Below are 22022 nucleotides of genomic sequence, written 5' to 3'. Positions count from 1 at the left end.
ACAATTTAAAAATTTTATATCTTCAAATCAGAGTGATTCTGTAACTGAAAAAGTTTCTGTTTTGATTACAGGGTGAGATGCTGACTGAAAAATGAATGGCTGAATTCAATAAAATCTGTTCAGCTAGTTGTAAAATATTTCTTGGCAATGTAAAATACCCTGACTTAATCACCAGACTGTGGCAGGCTGTGGCAGGCTGTAGTGTGTTTCTTTAATCCCAGTGCAAAACCTGAGGAAGTAACTGCCAAAAAACAACAACCAAAATGTTTTCACCAATTATGATTATTTTATTTTCCTTGAAAACCAAAGGTCAATTATATTAACACAACAAGGGTCAGTTAATGTCAAACTTCATAAAGGTTAGAGCTAGTTCAATCAAAAGTAACAGCACAGAAAGGCAGACTCACAAATTCAACCAGATAATCGCCACAGTATCCAACTCTTATTTAAGAGGAAATAAAATTATGTGCGTTATATCAACAACCAAGTAGAGTTTCACATATACGTAGAGTGGATGAAGTCATTTCGTCTTGCAATAGAATGAGGTTCCCTGATCCGGAGGTACTGTAACAGTCTTCTAGCTAGAGGACACAGAGGGACTTGGCCCCTTCTGGAGATCGTTTTCTGATTGGATGGTCAACATAGTGTCTTTTCCTGGCTGCTCTCCATGGATTGGATGCAGGTAGGGGAAAAGGAGTAGATGTGGAGTCCAGGGTAACCAGAAGGTGGCTCTGGAAAAGGACAAAGGTTCAGTAAGTTACAAAGGAATAACTTGGCGATCCATAAAGAATGGCAGATTGGAAGGAAAAGGATGAGATGTGACATGTTAGATTGAATTAAATATTATATTAATGGCTTCTTTCACCTTATTAATCAAGGCCGGCATTTTAATGGCTATAACTCAAGATGATACTGACAATTAAAAGGCGATTACGAAAAGACTCTGGCTGACTGTCCCATCTCAAGGGATTATTCAACACTTCTGCAACCAATGAAAGACAATAACATGCTTCCAGGATTAGATAGCAATATGAGGTTACACAACTAAACGGGGCATATCCGTGACATGTCAGCTCTGTTAACACTTGGCACTAAAATCAGTTTTGGGTGGTCTGATTACAAGTCGGCAGCTCTAAACACAGGTGTGAATACACCCAAAACAGATGCTTCGGAATCCTCTGAACATTCAAGCTTTACATTCGAAGGCTTTAGTGTTCGACATATGTAACACAAACACATCCTTGAGCAGATTTGATGGCCGCCACGGTCGGGTTGTAATTTCTCTTGATCGCCTAATCCTTTCATTGGGTAATTGTTTCAGCTCTCCTTCCTAGAGCTAGCTCAAAGGTCACTTCATATGGCTTCAGATGAACCAATTCATGTTCATCTCTAACATTATTTAATTAGGCTGCTTCTCAAAATGCTGGAAGACCGACTTGTGGAGAACTTTCCGGCTGTTGGCCTGTCTTCTTACCCTTTGTTAATGATTTCTTGTGATCATAATTCAGCAAATGAGCCTTGTTTCCACTCCAAAGTTTTCCTCTCTTCAATAGTGCAATGATGGGATAGGACTGCTGGAAAATGAAGCTCTGCCTTGCATCATTTCCTCATGCTAACGTTGCCTTACTGTAACTGTAACGTTATCTTAGTAGTTTATATTGAGTTTCAGCTCAGTGTGCGAACATTCACATTCATTAGTTGCAAACTAATATGGTGACTTTGTAACGGAGAAGGGCTTGAGTATGATGTTATGATATTACCGATAGCTGATGTGTACTGTATTTTGTTTGTTGTTGCCCAGTTTTCCTTTTTTTGTTTCATTGTTTTGAATATAGTATTTGATTTTTCCATGTTGCATAAATCCTTTAATGGCGCGTTTGGACCCTCAGTGTTGGCTTCTGGACAACATTTTGCATGTTTTCCAAAAACTTAAAACATTATTATTTACTGCATGTGGCTGAGTAGAAAGTCAGTGTCAGTATATTTTCCAAGACCTCAAGTCACATTTGTAGAATGTGTCTTTTGCATTTTCACAGTTTTTAGCCTGTATACAAAGTTAAAAGGCTATACCATGTGTGAAAAAACATGTTTTTGGCCTTAGCCTGTGACGTCTGGAAGAATAACCCACATGTCTAATGGAGGATTATATTCAACAGATAAGTAAAAGAATGTAGAGGAAGAGCAAATACAAACATGAAACTCAGTTCTCTCTCTTTAATGAGGGTTGTTTGTTCCTGATGATATTTCATACTTTTCATGTCTTCACAACTACATTACTGGTATAAATAGTGCAGATTATAGGGTAATTTCTGATAGGTCTTAATATAAATTGTTTGAAAATGACATAATGTCTCTTCTTTAATTTCCTTCAAAGGAAACTGTCAGATCTTTCCTACCTGACAGGGATTCAGTAGTTGATCATCCTCCTGATTGCTTCAAAGCACTTCCACTTGTCTGGGATGTAGAAGGGTTCAAAGATGTGAGGGAAGGGGGTGTCGTAACCACAGACCCTACTGATGGGAGCCTCCAGGTTAAGAAAGCACTCCTCCTGCGAGGTAAAAGAAAAACAGATGAGGACAAATACTCATTATGGGTTGAATGCTGTCAGCGTTCAAACATCATTCACATAGGCAGTGAAGCCAAGAAAACATGTTCAGACTGCGACAGCTCCGATCCTCACATGTAAAAACACTGACAGCTTCATATAGTCTTCTGCATGTCACTAGTATGTCAGGGTAGTTACACCTGATTTATAAGCTACATACCCGTATGGTTGATTCAGGCACCTCAGAGCAGGCCGGGCAATTTTAGTGCAAAACAAGCCATGACTCGTGTCTCTATAATGGCTTTTGACCTCTTCCCATGGAGACAAAGCAGAATGAAGTTGGCCAAAACACTCCAAATGGGACAAACCCCCAGCTGAGTTAAATGAACACACTTGGATGCGTGCACACAGTTTTGCACAAACAGACCTGAAGTACCCTCGTTCAGATTAAACTGACCTGCAAACAACTCAAGCAACCAAAACAAAAGCATACTAGTCGACTCCGAAGAAGTTGCACAGCACCCTCTTTGTGTATTGCCTGTTTGTGCATGCACAGTCCGTCAGAATGGATTTTGACCTGTTTCTTGTGACACTGACAGCATCACCATCCATATAATCCCACATTACCAACCCACCATTTGACTGCCATGGAGCAGTTTGGCGTTTGGCAGGGTAAGACTTGTATGTTTCACACTATGTTTTTCATTTCTCATAAAACCTTTGGCAGAGTCCAGGGGAATGTCAGACTTGATGAGGAGCCTTTTGTGCTTTGGTACTTTTATAGACTGTAAAAATGCAACACAACAAGAGAGAGAGAGACGGCAGCAGAAGCTTGCTCCTCTGTGTGCCTGTGGAGCTGACATGTTGTAGTGAGAGCTTTCCCGTCTGGACAACAGCTCTTGGGTTGTATCATCGAATTCAAAGGATTGCCAAGTAGGAAGACAATCCAAAATAATCAAGTTTGATGGAAGAATCAATTAATGACACATGAATAAGATTAAAAGATAACCAAGCCATGCTAGCAACTCTCTGTATTTATGCAAAGTGGAGCTTTGAGATAAATACTAACTAACATGCTTACAACAACAATAATAAAATGCTGATGTTTAGCATTTACAATGTTTAACATGTTCACAGTTTGTCATAATTTTGTAGCATAGCATGTTAACATTTGCCGATTCCTTACCATGAATATATGTAGCATCTTTATCTATTTCTTTAAGGGGAATAGGTAGGGCGGGTGTAGAGATGATGTTAGATGTGCTACAGTGCAACCAGTCTGTCATTACTGAAGTTGTCTGCATGATGCATTACCTTGCATGTCCTTTAACACCAATAATGCACCCAAAAAGACTACAGTCAGTTGTCAGTAAGATCGATTGATTCTCTGACACAAAAAGACAGAGACCAGCTTTGTAGTCATTAGGTCTCCCATTTTGTTGCCAGTAAGAATGAAACCCAAAAACCAGGGGGAGCCTCACCTGTGTGCTGTTTGGGGCTCAATGCTGCTGGCACTGCTATCCGCCCAGCAGCTGGACTCCTCCACTTGTAGTTTTCTCCACCCGGCTAATTAACTGTGATTAGCTTTAATGAATACAGTGGTCCCTCGTTTATCGCGGGGGATACATTCTAAAAATAACCCGCAATAGACGAAATCCGCGAAGTAATCAGCTTTAGTTTTTACAATTATTATACATGTTTTAAGGCCAAAAAATTCCATACCACACAATTTTTTACACTTTTCTCAGACAGGCATTAACATTTTCTCTCTTTTCTCTCTTATTTAAACACTCTCAAAGTTCAAACTTTCACAGATTTAACAAAAAATAAGTACAATACTGTATTAGTAAATAAAACCGTATTTCACAGTTCCTTTTTTTCCTGGCGCCGTTCCGCTTTTTCCTCTGAAGGCCTTGGTGCAGGTGTTTTTTTCAGAGTGCAGTACATACAACGCATTTTGTACAGTACTCTCTTAGCTAATCAGGACGCCGAACACAATGCGAGTTCATACTGTACAGTTCGCTGTAAAAAAAAAAAAAAAAGCATGCAAAATTACACACAAAAAAAATCTGTGAAACAGCGAGGCCGCGAAAGGTGAACGCATTATAGTGAGGGACAACTGTATACACTGAATGGAGACAACTAGTTCAACAAACCCTCCTTTCCTCTTCGCTGCTTGGTTTTGTCCTTCTTGGTCCTGCTGGTTCTCAAGTCCTGCTTGGACTTGAGAACAACCAAGAGTGATTTTCTCTAACAGGCTGTGGCAGATCCTGCCAAAAGCCACTGTATTACGGGTGAAGTAAAGGCCTAATCTCGGTATTTTCCAATTTTTTTTCTCCTGTAAGTTTTCTTAAGCAGATTGCGTTCATGTGCTGACAAATGTCCATGGCCTGAGGGACCATGAAACGCCTTCAAAGTCAGGTGCATATTTAAAAGTGTATGTGAAAAGAGGAAAAAAAGCATGGCTCTGGACTGTGAAAAGCTCATTCTTTGAAAATGCAAGGCTTTCACTGAAGAGTGGTACAACAGTATGCTGCAGACTGTGGGCATGTACTGCATTTCTGCTCACATAGCCTGCAGCAGGCTACATCATTACAATGGGTTTCTTCAGCAGTGGACATTAATTAAACTGAGTCTACACTCATGAGCTCACAAGAACAGTTGAGTCTTGTTTTCATGATTAGTGCATGGCATGACTGACATCTAACCTCAAATGTAACTTGTGTTTTCTTGGGCAAAGTTCTATCCCATCTACTGGAAACGTACAAAATTGGGAATGTTCAAGTTGAACAGGAGTGTACATGACTGGGCCTGGAGCAAAGGAGGATATGGATGTCATCGTCAGTCAGTTGGAAGGCCCACACATTTCTTGCCAGGTCCAGATCCACACACAATCACAGAACACAAAGTGAGCTTCTATGCACGCATTGCAGTATTCATTTGAGACTTTTGTTTAAGGTATTTATGAAATTGTGACATTTCTGCAGGAGAACAAAAGGGGAAAAAAAACTTTCTACCAATGACCAACGATAACACCACAAGACATCTTGTTTTCTTGTCATCTCATTGTATTGATGAAAGTGACAATGTGATTATCCATGTCCACGGAGATTACAACTTCAAGTTCTATTCTCTGCCCAACTACAGACATCCCGTCAGACAGTACCAGGGAGTTTGCTCTTTTGTCTGGATCACATCTGTAATCTCCTCTAAATACATTTACTCCAAGTGGGAGAAAAGTACAGTAGTCTGCCTGCCTGCCACCACAGCTGGACGGGGAATGGCCACACAACTCAGATTTCATTGAAATCAGTGTTTATCTTTTGGGAAGTGCATTATTATATGTAATATGCTAAAATGTCGGAATAAAAATATGTGCAAAATGACAGTGCCAAAACGCCTGCATCCTGCAGTGGCACAGGACTCAAAAATACTCCACAGCAGGGGCATAGAGTCACAGTGATAATATTGTGTCTCCTGTCACAAAAATCAAAGTCTGTCAGAAACACCCACAGATTGGGGGTTGCAGTCAGAAAGACGTAGGAAAACTAAGCGAAGAGACAACTTAAGGCCTCCAAACCAGCTTAATTTCAACTGAGAACAGACAGAACAGAGTTTCAATTTTTCAGCATGTTTCTAAATGTGATTATGATCAAACAACATTCATCACTCATAGGGATGTAACGATGCATCGTGACACGATTAGAAATTGGTACAAATGTGGGACGATTCGCACCGGTTGACAGAAAAAATGAATCGAGATTCTTCTCAAATGCGAAAGAAGTAGGATATGTTCTTTTTCTTCTTTTTAAAAAATTAGAAATAGGTTACGTTATCTTAAAGTCACTGGTTGGTGATTCATTTGTTCAATGTTAGACGTCACTACATAGGTACGGAGCACAGAACTAGGGAAGACATAGTGACGGTAGAAAATTGCTTTGAAATAGAGGATGCACCGAGCAGTTTTAAATCACCTGTGTGTCGGCATTTTGTATTCCCTATATACACAAATATAACCTTGAGAAATGGACAGACAAAACCAAAACAGCATGTAAATATTGCAAGAGATTGCTAACATATAGCGGCAACACGAGGAACATGGGACATTTATTCTGTTGTGCTGATGGGTTTAGCGCTGTGGAAATTGTTCATGTAGACTGCTGTAACAAGATACAGGTATTTATGAAGGCTAGTCTTGCAGATCACCATTTGTCTCAAGGAGCTTTACCATTTGTACAGCATATGACATCCTGTGTCCTTAGACCCTTGAGTAAACATTATAAAACACTAACACTGTATCGCATACTGCACATGCACTGTTCCTGTGAATCACTTTGGCATGTGTGGGAGTAAAAAGAGTGAAAACTACTATTAAAAAGAGGTAATTACTGACTGTAAACATACTGACCATACAGTCTGATTTTATAGAAATCACAAAGATTATAACTTTATGACTAATAAAGTTGTCTCTCCATTCCTCACTCATTGGATAATCCTTTCTGGTGTATGATGAGTCCAAACTGGGCTGCTCGTGTGGTTAGATTTTTGTCTTTTTTTCACATTCAGATCTCAAGGCTCTTTCTGCAGAACTTAAAGCCAAGATAAAAGATTTTATTTTAGACATTTAGTAAAGTATATTTAGTACTTTTAGTATAAAGACATTAAATTAGTTAAATGGACATGATTTGAACTCTATTCCATTGATGTACATTAGTAATTTTAGTTTAGAAGTTGAGAAAATGACTCTACAACACCCTGCAGTTTATATGAAGGGAGTAAAGGGCTAATGAGACAATCAGGCTTTAGGCTACTGAGCAACTGATGGAAATGAGCAGCAGCAGAGCACCATTACATAACCTCCATAAAGCTTTTACCCAGCGTGGTGGTACCTGTATCCAGTTCTTTTGGAGGCAGTTTAGTGTATCCCAGATGAAGGACTTTTACAGTTGGATATGATGCCCCAGGCCTTGGGCCTGCTTCTCATTCAGACAAGCTTGACAAGCAGCTAGTTGTTTAATTCTGGTTAAAAATAGATTTATGGTAGAAAACATGCAAGCCTTCATCTTCAACTAGCTTTAGAAACTTTAGCTTTAGTACTCTATATCACATTTGGTATGTTATCTGCATCTTTTCTAATTGTTCTCAGCAGTTCTTGTAAAAAAGTGGTCACAATTTCAAAGCATTTTATAATTTCTTTGACAACCAATGGAAAGGCTTTTATTTTCCATTCCTGAAACCAAATGATCAGCTGTATTTTTTGGAACCTGAATCAACTGTAGTTAAATCTGTTTTGGTTTGGAGAATTATGGGAAAGAGGTGATTCACCATTTCTCTCTGTGCATCCCCGGGGTCCACAAAAGTATTGTCTTTAACCAAATCTTATTCTGCCCTACTCAGTCCTATGCAACAGCCAAACACTTGGAAAAGGCCCAGCTAATGACACATTATTAAATCACTAGGGCTGAAGCCAAAGCTTGACAAAGGAAACTTGCAAAGCCCCACCAAACTTTCCTCTGGCCCCTTTATATGAAAGAGAAAATCAGATCCACAAATGAATCTTTGTAAAAGAGCCTGGGGTGGATAGGTAGCAGCTCAAGCCACTATACTGTTAAACAACACCCACACTGTGGTTGATGTGTATTAGCCTGACTTAAATATCCTGGAACCTCAGATGTTATTGTCGTTGATAAGGAGCAGTGACTCAGAATCCCCCTGCTAAAAGCTGTACTTCTAATTAGTGTCCCTTTCTCTTATCGGTGCTGAAAAGGACTACATAACTAAACTGTTTTTGATTGTAGTTTTTCACCAAAACCTTGAAGCAAAACAAGAAAACAGTACCAGGTGGGACATGGCGCAATCTGAGTTGAACATTGGGAAAGCTGGATACTAGACTACAACTCAGTAGAGTAAAACAAGTTAAGTATGATAAGTGCAGCAAAATAAAAAAAAAGTACAGCAATTTATTGTTTTTGATGTGCTAATGTTCTGTAAAGGTCAGAGATTACATAGCTTATTTTAATTCAATCCTCTCCTTGTGATCACTTTGTGTTAAGTGTTGAATATACAGAGGCGAACAAACATTTGCATGCAAACGTAGATTCCAGCTCACATGCTGTGCCGCGTCAATATGCCAACCCACACTTAGGTATTTTTGGTGCGTACCACCAGGCCTAAAAGATTCTATAGAAAACACTGGTGATATTCTCTTGGGTGAAAAACTGATCATTCTCGTTCTATCTAGAAATGTGAAGCCTACATACATGCCAGTCATTCTATGGTACGTCATTGATGTGACTGATCTGGAAAGAGTTAAAACAATGCTCCACACAAAAACGTATCTCCTTGAGTATCAACCGCTCGCCTCGTGTAGACTTGAAAGATGTCTTTTAAATTCTTGGCTTTAGCCTGGTGCTTTGCAGACAGAGGCGGCTGTCGTTAGCTTGGATTCACAGTGGTTACAATGGATTCCAATGGTGACCCAGTTTCATGGTTAGGGAAAAACAATCAAAACAGCCACAAAATCCACTCAAACCACTCAAGCAGTGTAATTCACTTCACTTTTGTCCATCCATATGTTATTATATACCAAACATTGGTATGTTTGCCAAAAGATGTCTCAATTTTAGTCTGTGTTCTCACTCATCACCCTCTTCAACAAGTCAAAAAGTAAACATCACTTCATTTGTGATAAGTCAAAACAAGCACATCACTTTCTCTTTGAAGAGGGAATATGGATAATATAATGTAGAGTTTAAACAGTGTGACAGGGGCATGTAGGTCAAAACTACATCCTTTTAAAACACAACTACAAACAACAATATGTTTTTCTTTCCAGTGAGTGTATCCAGAATAGCTTGAGGCCCTGTGAAAACTGCAGATCAATGCAATCAGTGAACAAACCAACAACTTACATCACCCGTACACAATGTGAAAACATGGAAACATGGAAATGAGTGGGGATGACTCACCGGCCATTTAAGCCCCCAGTGACGGGGGAGAGAGCAACATCTGACTGACAATAAAGGAGGAGAGGATTGATTGGTTTTTACTGCTTCAGCTCAGAGTTCATGCGCATTAACAAGGGAGCAGCTCGAAGTAACACATACAGTGTTGTGTGTACAATTAACCCGATGACTTCTGAGGAGGCCGGCATAAAAGGGGAGAGTTGCTTTAATGGCTCGCTGAGAGCAGAGTGGTACTCACTGCTAAGAGCCTCACATGGAGAAAACTACACACATACTGAAGATAATTATCACACCACGTAAAAATAGATGTAATTACGATGACACGAAGGCAGAAGACTTTTCATTTACTCATGCATCACACTTAGCTCAGAATTTGTCATCAGTGTCTCTGGCATGTCTCGGTTACAGTGTGCAGGCTTTTGGTGTTGTCAGCAACAAGCAATATTTCGTGAACCTTATATGGGTAGTTAGACCCACTGTATCAACAATCTCAGAGGAGTAACATAAACATCCAAAACAGCCTTTGTGCAGCTACAGAGACAACCGATGAAAGTGAAGCTGCTCCTCCACGGAATCAAATTACTCTTCTAATATTCATTACATCTTTGAACTATTGACCTTTTTTTTCCCTTTTAGAGCATTTTAGGTGTCTTTTGCTTTTCAGAATAAGACTTTGCCAAACTAATTTTGCAAACAAAATTTTGTGTAGGCCGTGTTAATGAAGAAAATGGTTTAATACAACCTAAAATTGTTGGATTTGCAATACATAACTAGTATTTATGGATTTGGGATATCAGTAGAAAGTGTAATATCATGGAGTTAGTGAGTTGGATGTGGGAGGCTATAAGGCAAGATACAATGTCACAAGGAGCATCTTTTTTCTATGATGGTAGTGTGCTGTACATTAGGTGTCACTGTGAGTGATTTAATTTTACAACCCGTGCAAAAACAAACCCAATTTGATAAAAATTTGTTGAATAATTTACACTATGAGAAGATTTATAGAGACTGACAGGTTACATAACGCCTCCATTAATCTGGGATGAAGATTTTCACTCTGTAACTGTGCCCCCACGGGCATACACCTGCCGTCTTCACCTCATAGTTTTTCTACTGTGACTCCCTTCAACTCTCCCACCTCCGCCCTATGCAGTCACGCCTCACACTTGTAAAACTACTGCTCTGAGGAATTCACTGAAAGGCTATTTTAGATTTATTACATTTGGGGCTTTTATTGACAAAACCATCACAACCTATTAAGACCAATACTTTAGAAAACCTCCTACCAGATCCAAGTGAAAGCTCATTAAATACAGTATGGTTTCGACAGCATTCACTCACCTGTACTGCAGAGCTGATTTCAGCAGCAAAGCCTCCAGTTACTGGTGCCTCATGACTGATGAGCAAACGTCCCGTCTTCACAACAGACTGAAAAAACAAAGACACAGACAGGAGATTACAGAAGGTTCAGCGTTCCCCTCCATCATGATTACAAAGCAACAGTGCTTTAAAATTATTTGGTCCGCATTATCAGTGAAATTTAAAAAAGGCAAGTTGGCGAATTCATGTACATCAGAGTTCAACATTGTTAGAAGAGCTAAATAGACAAAATTCTGTGGAATCAAATATCACTCAAGTCAAGTGAAGCTATTTCAGAATATTCACACAAAAGGCTTAATGTATGAACATTTCGAAGAGGTTTGAAATAGACTTCATACAGGCAGTGTGGTAAAAGCTTTCACTGTGCGCTCCAAGAGTCATCATAGCTTGTTACATGTGCGCTTAGAGCACAATGTCTGTGTCAGTGTGTGAGATACACTGCAGAGGTGAAAGCTTAACTACTGGAAGGTGCCATATTGAGGCTGTATGTGGGCCGGGAGACGGGTGTTACCAAGAAAAGAGTGGTTCACATACTGACTGCTGTGGTATGCTATATCTGCTTACCACCCGGCATGTGCGTCAGGCTGTATTGCTGTGTGTGTGTGCGTGTGCTTATAAAATGGATATGACACAACAGTATGAGCTGGAGGGCTGATTTAGGCTGGTACACAGGGCCAACGGGACAATCATGAACATTAGAGGTCTTGGACTCCCAGGCATTTGCATTTGGGTTTTCTGTAACCTGACATTACTGCAGAAGGATGCCTCTGCTCCACCCGTTATCTACCACAGCATAAAACCAATACTATACTATAATCTCATCCACTTGCCACTGGTCCAGACCAAAGCTATGTCTGTTCTCTGCAACTTCAGCAAACCTTTCCGCTCCTCTACCCAGTTGTTGTATTTCTGTTTGTTTCCTGCAATTGAGTACACACCTCTGAGAATTAACGGCGAAAGCGATGTGCATGTTGTCCGCATTACTCTAAGAATTTAGGACTTTAAATAGGATTAAGAGATTAACGTAAATCAGTGGAATCTGTACGTGCTGATTTTACAGCGAAATAAAGGGTGATACGCAATGCGCTCTTTAAACACGGGGGGGGTAAATATCAGATACTGCTCCCCTCAAAACCACAAACTGAGCCACCGACAGCCACCGTGACTAAATATGTCCATATGGCACTGTAAATTAGCCCTGACATTTTTCCCAACAGGACCACATACTATCAAACACAGGGGCATTCTGGGCCCTCTGGTGCTAAACAGGCGAATGTTTACATTGCTGAGGTCCTGGGTTTGGCTGTGAAAAACCAAATAACTGTGGGTTTAAAAAAAAAAAAAAAACTCTACCACTATCACACGCTAGTATTCGGGGCTAAATGTGCCAGCAGTGTGTCACTCTAGGATAGTAATGCTTGACGTGACGCCAACAAGCCTCTCCCTGGTGGGGCACAGTGGAAGACCTTGTATTGTGTGCAGAGTTATTTAGAAACCGGAATGAAAGTTTTTAGTGCACAAAAGCTCAACTTAATGCACATGTCAGGCCACACATTTATCTTTAACCAGCTGAGGTGAGAGAGTTCAGTGTGCAAAAATCACTGATTATATGACACCATCTTCAGGAATGTGGAAGTTAATAACAACACTGGGAGACAATAACAACACTTGGCAATCTGCGCAGTGAGGAGGAATCAAGCAAGCAGGGGGGTTCAGAGTAGGGTGATGTCTTGATATGACACGTTTCTGTTAGGTTTGCCTTAGTGCCATGACTCATACAGGTGTGGTTCTGCCCAATCTTCTACCCCGCCACGCCCTGATGTTGAACCCATTCCTCGTCTTACACCCACACAGTGTTAACATAACTTGCAATTTACACTCCGACACCATCATCACCCTGATATCCCTCTGTTGGTGATCTCTCTGAGGGGGGAAACCCATCATAGTACTCTGACTGCATTGAGAAAGCATTCCCCAGATGGCTGCCACTGTTTTTTACAATATCGTTGGATACAATTTCAGACTTTAGGGCCTGGGGAAAACTTGTGACCCACTTAATGGACTTGTCCGACAACCCTGCTGTGCAAGTGACAGTCACTGGCAAAGAGACCACTAGCTGGCAAAAACTAGTTCAGTGGGCTATTCTAGAAGTGCTGCATACCAGGGAATAATGACAATGTTTAAAAAAAAAAAAATGGCAAAATGCGGTAATGTCTGGGACAGCAAAGTGGCACCGAGTTCCCTAGTACAGTAGGTAATGCAGTTCACGTAGTGAGTTGAAGTTGCTGCATTCCAGTCACAGAGGGAAAGGAAAAAAAAACTAAAATACATGCTCACTTTTAAAAAATACTAACATTTTCTCACTGTGCCAGCTGAAATAATACATAATATAACAGAAAAGACACAAGCAGTTTTATATTAGTCTCTGTAGAGATTTTTGTGTATACATTTCTCTCTCTGGATCGATGTATTCACGCTCTGTAAAAAAGGATAAGTAATGGCCAGCCTTACATATCAACTGTCCAACTCATTTCAACTCAACTTCAATTCAACTCTCCTCATTGCCCGAGGTTCAATTACACACAGTTTTAAGAGACGAGACACACTCACAGAGTCGTTTCTACATCTCTGACAGGAGGCTGTGACAGCACTCCAACTTCTACATAGTAATTGTGGCCGTAGCCTTTAACCCAGTTGCTTCCGGTTGTTGGATGGGTTTTCAGGAGACACAATCATCCACGCATGCCGTGTGGTTTGACCCTTTTCTCAAAAAGTCATTCAGTCGTCTTATTTGCCCACAAGAGCAGCCTTTTATGTCAGTAAAATTGGGATTCAGTACGGGGGCAAAGCCATTACTTTTAAGACAGCAGTGGAGCCACAGGAACGACATTGGTAACTGGAAGATGATGATCAGGTACATGCATCCAAAGGGCCAAAGTATATGACAGCACGGTTAAATGTGTCATGAATCTTTCATTACAACCTCAAGAGGACGTGCTGACAGGTGGGCCTTTTTATATGGTTTTACAGCCATGGACTCATGCCTGATGAGTTTATTATAGAGTGGCTCATGTCCTGTGAATCAAACACCATGTGCTCAACAAAATAAGATAAAAAAAAGTGAGAAGAGGTTGTTTAGAGGAAATAGCAACCTGTGCACTAACTAAAAACAGCCGTAAAATAGATGAGGACAGTAAGAAATGGTAGATAATCTCAAAAGAGACGGCAGTGGTGAAAAACAGAAGGTGAGTTAAGGATAGAGGCTGTAACTGTGAACAGGTCCTCGGTGTGGATTCAGTTTGAAATTGTTCCTGTCCTGCTGGTGAGACAGACTTCTTTGAAAGATTAACTGAAGTCAAAGGGAGTTTTTTTTATATTTTTTTATTACAAAATAGCTGCTTGGTAATGAGTGATGACAAGTGGATATGCATGAAAACACTGGGAATTTGAAAAATATGTTAAGAATTGGTACATTGTCCAATTACAGTGAATAGGAAGCGGATTTGAGTGTTATTTCTATGGTTTGTTTAACTCTTTTTTTTATATTACTTTTTTTCACATTTTGAACTGCTGTACTGGAGAATATTCTTGGAAGCCAAGCATCAATTTTCAATGTTTCCTAACACTGTCTAGCTTCTGAGAAAAGCCAATAATCTCCAAGGAAGTCAGGCTATAAATTAGTCAACTTGTCATTTACTACTAAAATTTTCCCAGACAATAATTACATGACAAAACAAGGATACACACCCGGAGACATGCTTGATTTAAGTGCCAGCTAGGACGCTGTGGCATCACCTCAGTGTCAGTTTCATTTCAGTGGAAGGTGGCCAACGCAAGTCTGAGTAGATAAACTTGTAGTTGCTTCATGGAGCATCTGACTTTATGTCTAAAAAAAAAAAAACCTTGATGTGCTGCTCTGGTTAGATTGTCAATCTGGTGGAGTCTGCTGTAATGTAAAAAGATAACTGATTGTTGAGTCTCATTCCCAGCACAAACACCACCTATTGTGTTGTGTGGCTCCCACTGAGCCACTTTGTTTCCCCATTTACCATAACCCACGACCTGGGAACGAGACTCAACAATCAACTTTCTTTCTCCAGTATGACTGACTCCACCTTCAAGCAGTTGGCTAGCATTCACACAAACATTAGACTATGCCGTGACTTAGTCAAAGGAATATTTGAGGTCAATTACTGTTCTGTATTTATCAAGCCAGCATCTCACTTCTGTAGGTTGCTGGCTTGATACACCCTTGTCCCTGCCCCGGCCCAGTCAAAAAGAAGGCTCCTGTTTGGTGGCGGCTGGTGGTAGTTGGGCTGGGCGACAGCTCTGGTGGCTGCAGCTTTACTACTCATTGTGTAGCAGGGCTGTCATTAGATGCCGGAGTCGTTCCGCTGGCTGCTGGGGAAATGTCATGTTTACTGCCATTCCCATACACACCCAAACCTAATGAGCAGCATGGAGCTCATCCTCCTGCATTCACTTCATCTTCACTACAATCTGTCTCTTCCTCTATGGGGCTCCTTCCTTCCTGATTCCATCTTTGCTCTGTGCTGTGGTTCGTCTCTTCCTCGTCACCCATTTTTCCCCTCTTTGCTCCTCCCTCCATCCATCCATCTTTTAAAAACCACACATTTATCCTAGTCTGCTTTCATGAAGTATATGCTCTCAGACGCAAAGCTCCCCACTCAAAGGCTGGCAGCCAATGACCTGGCATGGCCTCAGAGGCTAAGGTCAGGACTGTCACTCTCCCATGGCATATATACTCACTAACACAAACACAAGTAGATGGAGGACCCACAAAGGCATGTACATACACACCACACAGCCACATATGCACATGTATGTAGTAGTACACACCCACCTCTCCATACACTGCTTCTCCAGGGCTACTTTTCACATGTTGCTTTCTGTTGCTGATGCCATTGTGCTATTTTGGCATCAAAGTATCATTGTGAAAAGGAGACACTCAGATCAAGAGTGGCTTAGATGTATTTATACAGTATATAGTTATCACAGTACACTAACTCATTCTAAAACGACAGTGTACAGACTATGGAGATGAGAAGTAAATAAAAACAGTCCATACTTGGAGCTAAACTGGGCTGTGGTTTGACTGGTGCAGAATCACATAATGTCCTTTCAAAGTTTTCAAAACACATGCAAGTCTTTCCAGAAGAAGTTGCCAACACTTATTTGTTGGATCTGTATTTTTACACCACTAAATTGGTCGAGAATAATTTAAAAATAGGGGTGATGACAAAAACAAAATCTGCTGTGCTTGTACCGTATGCACACACACACACACGCACACACACGCTAGACTGTAAGCAACTCTCCGCCCTCCCACACAGTATTCCTCCTTTTCCCTCAGGCCGTCCATCAAAATGCGACAGGAAGAGAAAGTTTAGTTCTGAGCCGCCACCAAGGAGTCGTCCTTGCCGCTGGATCCGCTGGCTTCGCTCCCTTCTGCCGACCCTGTAATTGCGCAGCCACCGCAGGGTCCTAACTCATGCACCACCATGTGATCTCCGTGACAAATGAGAGCCGGGACGAGGCCCGACTACTTGCTTGGGCCTTTAAAGTGGAACTCTGCGATTAGCGGAGAGGGGTTAGTGCTCGGCGAACCGGAGGCCCTGTTAAGTCACAGCGCTGAGAGGGAAGCAGGGCGGGGAAGAAACACAAATGCTCACTCACTCACTCACTCTTTCGGTGCCATACAATCACTCGCCCACACTCTCTCTCTCTCTCTCTCTCTCTCACGGCAGAGAGAGGGAAAGTGAGAACCAGTGAGAGAGGGAGGGTGAGAGAGCACATGAAGGGAAGCGCCGAGGAGAAAGTGTAGAACAGCCTCGGCGCTGGGCGGAGGGCCAAGCCATTCTCCAGAGGAGCCAGGACGCCAGAGGAGACCTCAGACAGAAATAACTCCAAACATCCCATAAAGACCCATTAAAACCAATTAATCTCAGTTACTCCCTGACACACACACTCACTACCTATATGCCCTGCAACCATGCTGTACCACCAACTGTGTATCAGTGTGTACAAACACACTACTATTTGTATGTACATTGTACACCCTCCAACTCGATGACAGCTCTTTGTGAGCATCCCGCAGACTCTGCTGCATGTATGCTAGTAAAAAATCAAATCAATGACTTTTAAAATGTCATATTAAATGGTGTCTAACATGACAAAGGGCGGTTTCTGTGGATGTAACATCCAAACTATTTCTTTAAAGTTGAATTTTAAGAGCAGTAGTAGTAGCCGTAGTATATTTGAAGTAAACAGATAGGAATTTTGGACTTTTTGAGAAAACAAGTCACTGTGAAAGCACCATCATAGTTACACAACTCGTTTGCCAATGTGAGAGAGGTACACCACAGGGGTGGATATACTGTACTGGAGGACATGGTGAGGTTTTTAAAAATAAATTAATTTACATTTAGTGAAATATTTTAAGTTTTTTATTTTGCTACATTTCAAGTCCCATCCATCACAGAATAAGAACATCTGCAGCTACATGAGTCCACAAAGGGGGTATTCTGTACCCAGCTGACACTCTAGAAAGGATAGATGTAAATGCATAGGTTAGTGTTGCTGGAGCACACCGGAACGAGACTCACTTTTATTTAGTTATTTATTTTTAGCATGATTCGATTGAAATTCATATTCATTGTTAAGCAAAAAACATTTGGCCTAATTACTTAGAGACCAAAATCAAACACAATGACGAAAAACTTAAAAAAAAAACTTCTACCTTCAGTGAAGTGTACGCTTTAAAATGCTAATAAAAGTTTTGAAAACTTTGAGGGACAGAGAGGTAGAGTGGACTGTATTATGCACTGAAAATGGATGAACTAAGAGGTTTAGGACTGGACGACTAAGTGCTGCACAAGGCCACAGAATTACCGTCCAGACAGTTAATATGTGTGTTTGTGAGCTGCAGCTGCTGTGGAGTTTATATTGCCTATACATCTGTGTTGGATGCCTTGGTGTTTTATGTTTTATTCTGCTGTTAATTTTTTTTTAGTATCTGGCTTCAATCTATATTGTTTACTGTCAGTTGTTTGTTTGATTTGAGTTTTGTCCTCTTTTCTGATCAGTTCATGCCATGGACTGTATCAATAAAAATAGATGTAGTCTGACGTCAAGAGGAGGTTTAGCAAGAGTCGCAAGAGGTGACTTAGTCTTGGCAGCCCTGACTCCACCTGCTCCAGGGCAATCTAGAAATGGGCAAATATGTGGAGAATGGGTGGAGGTTGGCTTTATTTTGCAGTTATGGAGGCCACCGTGTGTGTTGACTAGAGGTGGAATGATTAGTCAGTTAGGTAAATAATCAAGTGAAAAGAAACTTTATCACTTTGGCCTCTTGAAAAAAAAATTGTAGTGGGCATTTTTTTAACCTAAATGATAAAAAAATTAAATAAAATAATCATTCGACCAATCGATAATAATCAGTTATTAGACTTGGAGTCTGTTGTATATTTTTTCTGCTAATTATTAAAATGTGTTCTGTGGCTATGCTCTTGTAACTTTCTTGTAGCCACTTATTTTTTTCTGTTAAAAACTTGTGTTTTTCTTTGTAAAACATGGAAATATTCAGGAAAAGCCAATTTTCTTTGCCTGAGGGAAATTTAAAAAAATTGACAACAGTAGTTTTTGTCAGTGTTGTGAAATATATCTGTAGATATGTAGAGATGCTGGAGAGGCAGAGCAGGGACAAGTGTTGTGGGAGAAGTCACACAGATATAAAAATTTGACTGATGACAATCCCTTTACATGTTGTAGAATTCTCACATCATAAACTTCTCTCACTTTGCAGCATTTGCATTTTGGCGACTCTCAAATGACACCACAATGACAGTGTGCCTCACAAATACAATCTAATATTTCATAACACAAACCCCCTGCTGCAGCACTTCAAACCTCCACAACAGGAAACTTCTTTAATGCGTCCCAGTACCGGTTGCATTCCTACAGGAGCATGGAGACGAGCGCATCTGGCTCCCATTAATCGTGTGCAAAACAAAATCATCCATGTTTTAAATCTATTGTCTTCTTTACAGATGATGACTAAGCAGTTTTGCTGTGTAGAAATACATGTGACAGTCACACGAAAGTCAACATAATTTACCCTGGCATATTGGGAATACTTTGTCAAATCAGATGCATTTATGAATGGGAATATACAGAATGTTGAAAAGGGGAATGAAGAAGTGTTATTTATCTGAGAAATCCTGAGTTCATCGGCCAGTGCGACACAATAACGGTTAAACTAAACTCAATCCATAAAAACGTTCACATCCAAAGTCAAGACATAGCTTTCCTTGTTGAAATCCTTTAACTGGCAACAACAAACATTTGTTTAGATTGATTATATGGGTACAACTGATGGCTACTGATTGCTGAACACACAGAAAAACGTGCGGACTAGTTAGGTCAAAATTGACCAATATTTGTGTGAGCTTCTTCTTTTTTTTTTTTTTGCAATATCACTTCAAAATTAACGGCCACACAGGCAGTTAACCAGCTGAGAGAGCCATCACTATTGGCTAGTGCTTAGTCCCATCTGCGATTTGAGCCCTCACAACATTACCTTTGTGATTTCATATCACAGCGTAATGTATGAGGTTGTAGGACTGCATGTTGCTGTGAGTTTTGACAGTCTGGCTATACGCCATCACCACAGCTGGATCCGTGAAACAAGAGACGGCTAATGGGAGCTAGACTCCCTGCTTTGTATAATGTGGGACGAAAACAACATTTAGTGTGCAGGAGCTGCAGAGGACTCAGCAGGGGATTAAAGAATATCAGTAAAATGCAACATCTAGCAGGAATCGGCGCTTGTTAACCCTGGCGCCGATTTCCACTAGATGTTGCTTTTTTCTGATAACTAGCCCAAACTTTATGAGTTGAAGCTAGTTAGCCTAGCTGGCAGCACATCTCTTGGCAAATGGTGGCTCGCAGAAAACCACTAGATACCATGGAAATATTCACCCAGTTACACTAGAAAGTCCAAAAACAATGTTTTTGAGGAAAAATTGCTGCATGAACTTTAAGAAAACTCAGCAACTTCAGCATAAACGTCTTCAGTGTGGTGGCCAAACTGAGTGCGCAGCAGAGTTCAAACAATAAATGGAAAGTCTCAGAAAAACATGACAATAATTGTGAGTTTAATAATCACTAACAAGTCCCAACAAATACAATCATGTTTGAAAGGCAAAAAAAAAAAAAGAAAACAATGTGTTTTAAATTAATCTTACTTTTTGAAAAAAAAAAACAAAAAAAACATCTGGTTAAGATTGATGAAAACCTTTTATTACCTTTTGGTTTGGTTTCAGTTCATGTCAATAACTTCATGATTTACTACTGACTTTTAAAGGATCTGGAGAATCCCTGGGCAACGACTATCTGCTGGTGTGTGCTATTTCTGAGCGGACCTCTTGGATGTCTCTGTGCTGTTGTGACTTCAGACACTCTGCCTTTTCCACTCAGTCCTGCTATCGGCCTACGAGCTGACCTTGATGATCTCAATCTGCCCACACCTCTGGCCAAGGCTCTTTAACTTAACCGTCCTCTCCAGTGGAAAACTGACAAACTGGCCCAAAGAAATCAACAAACGATCCAATCTAAAGTGCCTTTTGCATTTAGAGGGCTCGTTACACAACAAAAAATAATCGTCACTGTCATCATCATCGTCGTCATTATCATTAGGCGCTGAAATGGTGTCAAGCCAACAATCACTGCATGAAAGAGATGGAACAGAAAAGTGCGCCTTCCCTGCCTCATTTAGTTTCTGTGCCCATTCTCGCAGTCTCTGGTAATTAATCTCATCTGTTTCATCAGTATGAGAGACACAGTACACTAATCTGTGGCAACTCACTGACTAGTCTGTCTCTTTCAAAACCAAGAGGACAACTGTGGCTAATACTCATAATGCATCTTATTTCTCCATCAGAGCTATGAGTCTGTGATTTTTTCAATGTGTCAGTGTGGATTTGGCCACATTTCTCCAGTGAGTGACACTGAGAAGAATTTGAGAAATCTCCAGTGCCTAGCTGTGGAATGTGAGCACGAGCTACCGCCAGGAGGTAGGATGGAAAAGAAGTCAGTAGCAGACAGTCAAAGGGGCGTGGGGTGGGGGGGGACACAGGAGTTTACGATACCTTAAATTTTTGTAGACCTCAAATAGCCTTCCTCAATTTGCACTTCTAATTTAGATAAATTACCCAAATGCAGTAAATTGAAGTGCTCATCTGGGATTTATTCTTTTCGCAGCGCTGCATTACGCCATACTTTTTAACCAGGAGAGAGAAAGAGGAACTGGACCCATCACCGAAAAACAACCATGAGTAATTTTCCACTGATATAACCACCAACACTGCTGCAGCAGCAGCACACATGACAGAGTTATGACACACACACACACACCCCGGCCAAAGGCATGTATGATTCCCCCATCACCCCAAATCCCCCTTTTCCTGACTCCAATCTTTATCCGTCTTTCTCTTGCCCCACGTGTTTTCTTTCTCTCCAAAGTCCCGCTGGTTCGGTCCACAGAGCGCAGTGTTAACATTGTAATTACAGACGTGGGCTACAATAATAAGAATGTGGGGAGTGGGGCCCAAACCTCTGGCCACTTTCTTCCTGTGCCATTTTCTTCTACTTTGATTGTTTCCACTGTGTGTATGTGTGCGACAGTGGGCCAAAGATATTAGCAGTGTTGTGGTGGGCCAGTGAGCTGATACTGGCTGAGACCCCTCAACCAAAAGGGAAACACAGGCATGAGCCTGGTCTGTCTGCGTGCTAATCGCTAGCAGGCGTCCGCTCTATCCCTGGCCCAGCTCCAGACCACGAATTCATATAAAAAAGGCAAAGACTGCTCACTGCTGTGCTGGGTGTAAAATCTGGCCAGGTCTCACCAAAGCAGGGGCAAAAATCCCCAAGTCAAATTGGCCCACACTAATATTTCATTTACATTTTGTTTCAATAATGTGCAAATAATTAATTGATATGACCGAATCGATTGAACGCACAGCAAGTTCATCATTACATCTGCTGTTCTAAACACCCGGTGTTTTCCTGGGAACAGTCCTCTGGCACTCAGTGGGGGTTATCATCCTTTCAAA

The 22022-nt window shown here is 40.9% G+C and overlaps 1 protein-coding gene across 1 annotated transcript in view; it reads right to left on the bottom strand.

Moving 5' to 3' along the window:
• Nucleotides 1-264: 264 nt before the first annotated feature.
• Nucleotides 265-22022, bottom strand: part of bckdhb (branched chain keto acid dehydrogenase E1 subunit beta) — a 47794-nt gene continuing 26036 nt past the window's right edge. The window contains exons 9-11 of the mRNA XM_010744596.3: nt 10852-10938; nt 2397-2548; nt 265-731 (exon numbers count right to left, since the gene is read on the bottom strand). Of these exons, the coding sequence (XP_010742898.3) occupies nt 2408-2548; nt 10852-10938 (228 nt within the window). The 3' untranslated portion in view covers nt 265-731; nt 2397-2407. The remainder of the gene's footprint in view (nt 732-2396; nt 2549-10851; nt 10939-22022) is intronic.

Source organism: Larimichthys crocea, chromosome XIII (genome assembly GCF_000972845.2).
Source record: "Larimichthys crocea isolate SSNF chromosome XIII, L_crocea_2.0, whole genome shotgun sequence".
NCBI lineage: Eukaryota > Metazoa > Chordata > Actinopteri > Sciaenidae > Larimichthys > Larimichthys crocea.
Note: the sequence above shows the minus strand (reverse complement) of the source record. Positions and strands in the feature narration are given on the sequence as shown.